This window comes from Arachis ipaensis, chromosome B01 (genome assembly GCF_000816755.2).
Source record: "Arachis ipaensis cultivar K30076 chromosome B01, Araip1.1, whole genome shotgun sequence".
NCBI lineage: Eukaryota > Viridiplantae > Streptophyta > Magnoliopsida > Fabales > Fabaceae > Arachis > Arachis ipaensis.
This window is the reverse complement of record NC_029785.2, coordinates 137,117,130-137,127,334: the sequence shown is the minus strand read 5'-3', so window position 1 is coordinate 137,127,334 and position 10,205 is coordinate 137,117,130. Positions and strand designations below refer to the sequence as shown.

The 10,205-nt window shown below is 32.7% G+C and overlaps 2 protein-coding genes across 5 annotated transcripts in view; both read right to left on the bottom strand.

Annotated features, from left to right (window-relative positions):
- Positions 1–1,970, bottom strand: part of LOC107643276 — a 10,075-nt gene extending 8,105 nt beyond the window's left edge. The window contains exons 1-2 of one of the 4 annotated variants that reach the window (XM_021107423.1): positions 1,668–1,970; positions 533–601 (exon numbers count right to left, since the gene is read on the bottom strand). The gene's annotated coding sequence lies outside the window, so the exon portion shown is untranslated. Of the gene's footprint in view, positions 1–494; positions 602–1,667 lie in introns of all 4 variants that reach the window. The other 3 variants (XM_016346880.2, XM_016346874.2, XM_021107419.1) reach the window with 3 other exon arrangements.
- LOC107643305 (protein ALP1-like) lies at positions 6,819–8,582 on the bottom strand (the record flags this gene model as incomplete). Its single annotated transcript, XM_016346914.2, is given in 2 exon segments — positions 6,819–8,256; positions 8,388–8,582. Coding segments are annotated over 2 exon segments (1,334 nt in total), but the record flags the coding sequence as incomplete, so codon positions are not given.

Genomic DNA, 10,205 nt, shown 5'->3' with positions numbered 1-10,205 from the left:
CATCATATGGCACTCAACTGAATAGTTAAAGTTATGCCATTCTCCTAACTGCAGCCACATTGCTCCATTGTATTTTTTCTTACTTTTTTTTTTTTCAGAAAGAAGAAAAACCATATTGTGGCAATGTTCATAAAGGTATTTCCAAACATAAAAACCAAACCACAGAAATCTCAAAGTTAAGAGCAACTGGATTCTCATAAAAAACTACTTAAAACAAATGCTCAAAAAGTCATCAAAAAGGCATACCATTAATACCAATCTACTTGATAAATTAAAAAAATGGATTAAATTACTATCTACGAGTCCACATCCTTAAATCACTATTTTATCATCTCTGTACAGTATACACCTCACCAAGAGTTGAGACGAAAAACTCACTTTTAATAAAACATATAGCACAAGACTGATGACCTAATGTTCTCATAGCAACTCTCTTCACAGTTCACATTACGTAAACAATTTAACTACCTCAATCACAATGGAATGAGAAATACCATGAATATTCTTTCCAGGCGAGATGCAAAGCACTGACCTTAATCTTCTTAGCAGCAATAATATGTCATCAAACACTCTTTGTTGTGAGTGTAGGTATCTTTTGATGCTGCAGATTATTATATGAAGGAATATATTGTTAACAAGGACACCCATGTAAACATTGAAAAGATGAACTGTACAAAACATGTGTATAAGTTTTTCCAAATCTACATAAGCCAGTATTGTGCTCTGCTGACAAGCAAGTCACAAATGCAATCACAAGCAAGTCCGATTGACAGAACTTTACCAACAAGCATCATGATCATACACAGGAACATAGTTTAACAGAAATAAATGCTCAATTTGAATAATGGAAAATCTATATCATCCACATTATAAATGCCACGGAGATTTATTTACAGCATACCACATGGAAACCAATGACTACACCCAGTCATGCTGACTGGACTTCAAACCCCAACGCTATCACATTAATTATGCTTCATTAGCATAAAAACAGACAGAATGCAAATAATTAAAATAATCAGCACAATTTCTAACCCCACAAAAAAATATTACCCAAAAAGGAAGTTAAAAGACCCACTTTCTCAATGTCCAGACAGTAACATCAAATGCATTCTGCTGCTTAAAATTTTTCCTTCCAAAATTCACCCCATCTTCATACTCTTAAAGTTCACTACAATACATTATCTACTAACCTATTACCCAATGGCGGCACATTAACAAAAATTACTATGCACTCTAAACTTCAATAAATTTTTTTAATTTATGAAATAGTAAAAAAAAAGTATAATATAATATATAATTTTGGTAAATTGTTATCCAAAGTGGTAATCCGATAAAAATCAACAGAAAAATAAATTTGCATCTATCAACAGCATAGCTCGTGTTGCATACAGTGTAGCAACTCCATGCAAGCAAACACCCCTTCCCCCCTTATATTCTTCATCTCAATTTGCTTGGAAGCACAATTTAAAAAATAAATAAAAATTAAAAGTAAGAGACGAAACCCTAGGGGTTGAATCAACCAAAAAAATAAAAAATAATAATAATAAATAACAAACTACCTCCACGACCCAAGTAAAAGCATTCCAAATTGCAAGAGACTAAACCCTAGAAGCTGAATCAAAACAGGGAAAAAATAAACGAAGGAGGAAATCAAAATTGAACACCTTTTGAATCGTTGCAATGATGAGAGAGTGGTATTGGGGAATTTTGGGTGAGGATGGAGAATTTGGGTAATTTAAGGAATCGAAGGTTTGGGGTTTTTTTCTTCGAATTTGGGAAATTAATGTTGCGAAGAGTTGAGTTGCCTGAGTTGGACCTCCAATTTCGTACGAAGCGAAGCCATGGAGGACGAGGAGACCGGTGTTTTGATCGGCAACAATTGGACCAATTTGATATTACTCTTTTGCCCATACATTCTGTTTTCAGGAAATTTGTGTTGCCATTTTTGCAGGGGGTTTTTGGGGATACCGACCTTTTAATACGGTATATATAACTGGCAATGAGTTACCAACATGTGATGTGATTATTGAGATGGTGTCACATAATCATATGCAATGTGCTATAATATGATATAATAAATTTAATCTCTTGGTATATCTAATGTTTCTATAATTCTTTAGGACACTTAATTAAAAGTTTAGTTGAATAATAACTTGTTTACCAATAGTTTAGACGATATACAAATTAATTTAGTGCTGCTTTTTTATATATACATAATATTTTTGTAAAATAAAATAATAACCAATAATTTCTTTAAAAATTGATTGGGACTTCATTAAAAAGGATATAATGCCAAATATTTTTCGATAAATATTAATACATTCTGGAAAAGTGAGGAGTGTACTTTTTTATTTCTAAAATTTAAATTCTAAATACTAAATTCTTAATTTTAAATTTTAAATGTTATAAATCTTAAATCTTAAATTATAAACTTTAAATTTAAGCCATTAATATAAAATATAATAAGACCTAATTTGAATAAATAACTTAAATAAATTTTAAAAAAAAAATAAGAATTTTTATTAATAGGAGCTTATAAATAAGTTATCTTGTGTTTGGATTGTTAGTTATAGAAGTACTTATTTTAAAGTTGTAGCATTTGGATAAATAACTCAAAAAATACATTTTTTTCACAAAAAATGGATATTAAAACAACGATGATAACAAATACTTTAAATGTTGATTTTCTATAACCCAATCACTAAGATTACAATTGTTTAGGCAATTAATTCTTTATTTGCTCTTTTATTAGTTCTATTTTTTTCTACTTCATCTTCACCCATAACGTGTTCTTGTATGTGATAAATAGTAATAAAATTTTAATTCACAATAATCTTGATGGCAATGCCAAAGAAATTATTGTGTAGTTAGTGTTTATTGTTTTATTGTGTATGATATGGTAGATAAAAATAAAAAAATAAATATAAAATGTACGTCAATATATATTTTGTTGCTATTTTTTATTTTTTTTTACTTCTATTAGAATTTTCTCCTCTTTTATTGGGGCCAAAAACTTGCTATAACTAACTATAAAAATAATAGCAGCTATATAAAAATAAAATCACATGGAAAAAAAAAATTAAAACGGTGGTGGAGGGTCAATATTTTCAGCAGATAAATCATTACGTGAAAATGATGGTGCAAGGCCAATGCTTCTAGCAGATGGAACCTTGGGTGAAAATGGTGGTGGGGAGGCAGTATTTCCAGTATTTTTTTACAGAGCCAAGAATGAAAGTAGATTTTTTTGTTTTGAGGTTTTTTTTTTTTACGAAAATGAAAGAATGTCGAGGAGGAGAAGTCATATATTTTTACTTCTTCAAAAAGATATGAATTAACTTTTCGAAAAGTTAAAAGTTCTTTTTAAAATAGTGCAAAACAAGCGTATTGTGACTTTTCATAATTCAAAAGTCAGAAAAAGTAACTTCTGCTATTTCTCAAACGGACTCTAAATACCTTGCAGTATCAATTTATTATAATTATATAATTCCTTTCAAAATTTTCATGAACCACCCCTCTTCTTGATTTTCAAACCTCGAACCTGCTCTTTAATATATTAAACAAGAAGTAAATGCAACAGGGCAGATCAAATACCTGTTTTGAGTGACACAGCGGCGGCTAATGATTTGAATGTTATATAGCCTCTGGACATTCTCCGTTTTGCACTCTCTGCCAACGCTTCCCGGTAAGATGGCGATTCGACCTCAGCAGTCTTGCAGCAATTGAGGCAACTCATTTTCTCAAAACCTTATTTGTTGTTGGTGATTGGGTAGGGCTTTTGTTATTTCAAACAGTGAAGAACAAAGTTCTTGATCAACCCAAATAACTAACCAAGCAACCCCCCAGAACCAAATTGCATGCATATGCATGCATGCAATAGGCCTTGGAAGAAAACCAGAATAAGTCTATATTGGCACAACGTTGTGTTGTATTTTGGGCAGATTTTGAAACTACAAAACGTTGTGCAAGGTCCAAAGATTTGTCAAAGTTGTTTTATAGTATTTGTGTTTCTGAGGATGATATGATTTGCTTATTTTAGTTTATGGCATCGAAATGGATTTTCCCTTTGATGGTTAAACTTAGCTGGTTTTTAATTTGTGACATGTATAGGGAGAGATAAAGGTTATATTTTGCATGGTGGATGTGACAAGATACATAGTTGTTCTATTTTGGTTGTGGAAAATGACGTGGACAACCTTAATCACTTCTTTCTCTTCTTCTCTACTTTGACTTATTAGACTTGAAACCAGATATTTAGTAAAGTAAAACAATAATTTGAGAAAAAGATGCAACATTAATAATATTCATGCTATCCTTAGTCATTGATCACAAACGGATGAAATCCATTATTGGAATGTCATGCCTTAAAATGCTACAGACTACAGTTGCATACCCGTTTTTTATGATTTATAAGTTTGAAAAATAGATACCTCTTTCTAATATTGTATAATTTTTATAACTAATAATAAGAGGAAATAAGGGATTAAAGTATCTATCAACTTCAATTATATATTAAGAAAATAACATTGTGAATCGAAGACAGTAACAAATAATTCATATCTTGCATATAGGGAGAAGGGCTCTTAAAAAAAATATGTAAATTATAGCTTCTAAAAAAAGATACTCTTTAATTTTTCTAATCTTTTATTATTAAATTTTTTCCAAACACATTAAAAAAAAATTAATGAAATTAATGGCATCAAAACAAACTAATCCGAAATTCCAGGTTATCATATGATTTCAACTTTTTTACTCAAATAATTTTTTCAACTCATAGGCGTCATCACAAATTCATAATTGCTATTGTTATACGCTTATACAAATGTGAAGAATAAAAGATCTTAAAAAAAATATGCAAATTATAGCTTCTAAAAAAAGATACTCTTTAATTTTTCTAATCTTTTATTATTAAATTTTTTCCAAACACATTAAAAAAAAAATTAACAAATTAATGGCATCAAAACAAACTAATCCGAAATTCCAGGTTATCATATGATTTCAACTTTTTTACTCAAATAATTTTTTCAACTCATAGGCGTCATCACAAATTCATAATTGCTATTGTTATACGCTTATAAAACTCTTACAAATGTGAAGAAAAAAGTAGTGAGTTATTTTCTTATAAAATGTTAAAAAAACACAAGTGGAATCATATAGTACTTTCACAAGAAATTCTGACATATGTGGTGAGCTTTGATAATTGTTTAGGACGAAAAATATCATAGTTTGAGGATACCCCATTCTGAAGAACATGACACAAGAGTTAAGAGTAGAGAGGCATTTGAAGTGTTAAAAGTGGTTGTGTAAAACAAGCTAAGATGTTGTTAGGGTTGGTGGTTTAAGACTTTAAGGTGAATATGTCATGAAGTGGAATATAATGTGCTTTCATTATGATTGAGTCATTTTATGATGGAATAAATTCTTATTTCATCAAAACTCTGCATTTTACAAAGTCCATTTTTATTCCAAGATTAAAATAAGGATAATGCTCCATTCTATTATTAACCATCAATCCAAGCATAGGTTAAAGCAAAGTTATGTGCCTCTGTGGCTGTCCCTCACTAACACTAACATCTCTTTGCAGTGGGACAAGTTTGGTTGGACCTGTGTCTTGGTAGAAGCCAACATTGATCTTTTGGGACCAAACATGTGTCTCAACTCTTTGTCTTTGGTACTATTATTAAGTAACCAAACCAAAGTCTTAACCTATTGACTTTTGGGGTTAGTATTCTATTCTATTTGCTGCTGCTGCTAACTTAGGACACCAACCAGATTTAATACTTTACGGCGTTGACTAAGTTATCTTGATCAGGTCCTTGTGTGTTGCATCATCCAATGGAACCATGAACTGGATTTGATGATTTTATGTGAGTGAGTGACAAGATTGACTTGAGGTGTTGCTTCTATTTGTAGTGTTTTCTTTTGCAAACTCCAAGATCATGGTTGTGCACACAGACTAAACTGTCTTTGAAAAAACCATGGTCTTAAGAGATTATAAGCAGGAAGCAGAACATTTTATCAATGCTTCTACAGTTCTAGTACTAGCTAGTGGTAAAGGGGGGAAAATGAAAAAAAAAAAAAAAGAAGATTAAGTTTACGTATACTTAAACTACTACAAACTACAGAGTCAAGGTCAATGCACTTACCATGCATATTAAATGTCTTTTGCAATTAATAATGGGACGCCTTAGTCAACCACAATAGTCAATGCTACCTTTGATTATGTCTATGTCATCAGTTTGCAATTTCAGTCCATGGTATTGAGGGGAATTAATTTAAGCCCTGAAAGCAAAGTGGGAAACATCCCCATTGGCCAATCTCTTCAAAGAGATTGAGCTTTCTGGTGTGAAAAGGTTGGAGCAGGGTGTGAATGAAGCAGAGAAATCCAGCTGAAAAATTATTTACATATATGACTGTTCAAAAAGCATGCTGAAGCCAGATAGTGTTCCATATACAATGATACAATAAGCAGATATTACCCACAGACATGACTCTTTTGGTAATAGGTACATTTCAACATGCAAAATTACCAATGATAATCAAGTGCAGATATGAAAAAAGACTTAGAATAAGTGAATTAGCAATCAACTTCAACTTTAGACATGATTGTCTGAGATTGGAAACCAAGCAAGCCAAAAGCCAAAAGCACATCAATGAAGTTTCCATCTTCATATAGGGTCAAACATTGTGGGACAAGGTAGAACAACTCATAATAACGGAATCAGATATGAAAGTTAACACATGCCATGCCAGTTTTACCATCAACTGAGTAGAAAAAAGAGAGGGGGTGGTGAAAGTGAAACTTTGACAACATAAGGAAGAAGGAACAATCAAATTCAGTATCCAAACTTTTCTTTTTCTTTTTATATATTGGTTGGGCCTATACATAGTGCTACAACATTACAATATTATAACCTTTTTTTATTTATTCCCAAATGTGACTATAACAAAACATAGCCAAAAGAATCAGCAATAATCTAGAGAAAACAACTAGAAATGATGATAAACAAAGAAAGCTTCTACAAGAAAGTGGTGCCTGCCCTGCCATGGTGTAACAGATAGTGAGCAATCTGATCCCTAGCCTGCACTGAAGCAGCAGACCTAACACCATTCTCTGCCACCATCTCATCATCAAAGAGATCAAAACTCCAATCAGGATCCATCTCCTCATTCCTCATCTCACATATATTGTGAAGAACACAACAAGCACCAAGAACAACAGGTAAATCCTGAAGCTTCACTTCAGTCCTCTTCTGAAGACAAGACCACCTACCCTTAAGCCTGGAGAATGCACCCTTAGCTACCTTTTGTATGTCTCCAATCTTCTCATTGAAAGCATGCTGAGTCCAGGTTAGGTTCTGGTGAGTGTAAGGTACCAAGATCCAATCCATGAGAGGGTGTCCAGAGTTTCCAACAACCCAAACATCCTTCAAGCTTCCCTTGCTAGCTCTCTGAAACAATGCAGATTTTTCAAGAACTTGATCATCAGGCATTGAACCAGGCCAACCAATACACACATCAGTGAAGACTCCTCTTGGATCAACCACTCCTTGGACGGTTATGGAATAAGAAGTCTTCTGGTTCCTCTCCGTATGGCGCTTGTTGAAGTAAGCAGCTACATTAGTCTTCGGAGCAATGATTGGAACATGTGTAGTGTACATTGATCCACCAACATCAGGGATCCCAAAAACCGATTCGAATTCTTCCTTGTTCTTCTTCATAACAGACTCATCAGGCCAATGAAGGAACTTAGGCATGAGAACCGTTTTAATGGCAGAACAAACCTCAAGAACAAGCTTATGACACGTGGATATCCCGAGTCCGAACCGCTTCGACACCAGTCGGAGCGGGTCACCGGTGGCGAGTCGCCAAATGCAGACGGCGACGCGCTGGCGAACGGGAATCGCGTCACGAAGCATGGTGTTCTTCTTCGTAACCGCCGAATCTAACTCTCTGCAAATCATCTCGAACGTTCCTTTGCTCATACGGAACGATCTTCGGAACTCTTCTTCTGGAAAATCCGGGTGGCTGCATCGCTCCCACCAGTCCTTGGACCGGTCCTTAACCCATAGCCTCCGCTGCGGCACCATGGAACTCGACCCTGCACTCGCCTGCACCTGATTATTATTATCCGGAGAATTCGCAGATCGCCGAGGCTTCTTCGTCGGCGAACCAGAATAATCATTTTCCAATCCTTCAACTTCAAGCTTGAATTCGTTGAATTGACCTTGAAATTGCGACGCTGTTGCGAAGTAGTTAGGATTGAACGGAATCGTTGGCTTCATTTCTTCTGGATCCACCATCACTTCCTTGTTATCAAATTGAATTAGGGAAGAGAGTAAATCGTTAAGTNTTATCTCCTTCTTCTTCTTCTTCCTCTTGTTGACGTTTTTTGTTGAGAGAGAGAAAATTAGAGTCCATATCGGGGAACAAGTAAGAGTAATCTTCGAGGGTAAGAATTGGAGGTGCTGACCCAATTTCCATGTGAAAGAAAGGATTAAAAGGTGGCGAAGTTTGGGAGTGTGAACAAAGAATGTGAAATGTGAATGGTGAAGAATTTAATTTTGGAAGAGAAAGGGGGGGTTGGTTTTACTTTTTATACGAACCAACGAGAGAGGAAGCGTGTGTGCAAATGTGAACGCGTTCGGCTTTGTGAAACTTGCTTTGACCTTCTGACTATGACTCGCGTGTATTACTACTCGGTGGAACAAAAAAGAAAAAAAAAATGAAACGTGGTGGTTTTTGGAGTTATTTATATTTTCGGATCCGAACGCGTTCGAAATGAAAAACGTTGGGATAAGGGATGATAATAAGAAAAGAGGGAGAAGCTTCGGTCAACTGGTCAATGGGGAATCTTGTAAGATGGATGAGGCAAGCAACTGTAAGGAATTATAAGGATGAGGACAAATGAAGGAGTTGCGAAATTCAGTTTCTTCTTTTTGGATCTTACTAATTACTATAGCTTGTACTTATTGCTAAGATGCTAAGTTTTTAGTTCTCTTAGTTATTGTCATAGCCTATCTTGTAACTTGCTCTTACTTATCCAATAAATACTTAAGATTCTTATTTTTTATTTGTGTGTTAAAAATAATGAAGGTGTTGACATGTGTCAGCTACTCTTATTCTTATGGGAAAGAACAGGGAGTATCGGGAACTTGTGGGAATATTGCTTTTTTCAAGGGTTGAAATTTATTTGTGCGAATATTGATCAATCAGTAAAAAGAATCATACATACCTCCTTGGAAATTTCGTGCCCGTTTTCATTTCCACTATTAGTAAATTTAAATAATCAGTCATTGGTTACTTAATGGATATATATATTCATGTAAAAAAAATTATTATTAAAATGTTTCATTAGTCTCTTATTATATGTTTAATTGTTTCAATAACTGATTATTCTATTAAAAAAATAAAAGAATATGTATAAATATATATAATTTTTTATATTTTAAAGCAATTTTGTTACTCAATATTGACGATAACTTGCTTTTCAGGAAAGAAAACATAATTTGCCATTCAGGTTTTTCTATTAATGAAAACAATATCAGTTACTATTTTATATGATCAGTTTTCAATGTTTTGATTACCATTTTATAATTTATCCTTCACTTTTATATTAGAAAGAATTTAATTTTAATATATTAGTAAAAATAATCATATTTTATATTGATTATGTGAATAATAATAAAAAAAAAAAAGCATCATCTAACTTTATTTAGGACCCGTTTGTAAACTTTAAAAGTATTTTTTTTTTACTTATGAAAAGTAGTAGTATTAATATCTGGTGTAAGTTTTAAAACTAAATTGTAGCTTTCTAAGAAGCTATTTAGGAGCTTATAGAGAAGTTAAAAAACAACTTCTCTCATAATACTACACTTTTTATCACATTTCTATAAAATAAACATTTTTAAAACTAAAAACTCAAATACAAAATAACTTATTTATAAACTATTTTTAATATAACTATTTATTATTTAATTTTTTTAAATGAGTTTAATTAAACTATTTACCCAAACTAGATTTTAATCTTTTAAATATAAGTGTGTATATTTTAATATGATACAAAAAAACAAACAATTAATCATAGTCTAATGGTTAGAAATTGTGTGTAAGCAACAACTCTCGTGATTCAAATGTATTAGATTTTGTTTCCTTCTATACCTATTTTGAAATGGTTCATAAAAGCTTATAAAAGAGTGAGGTTC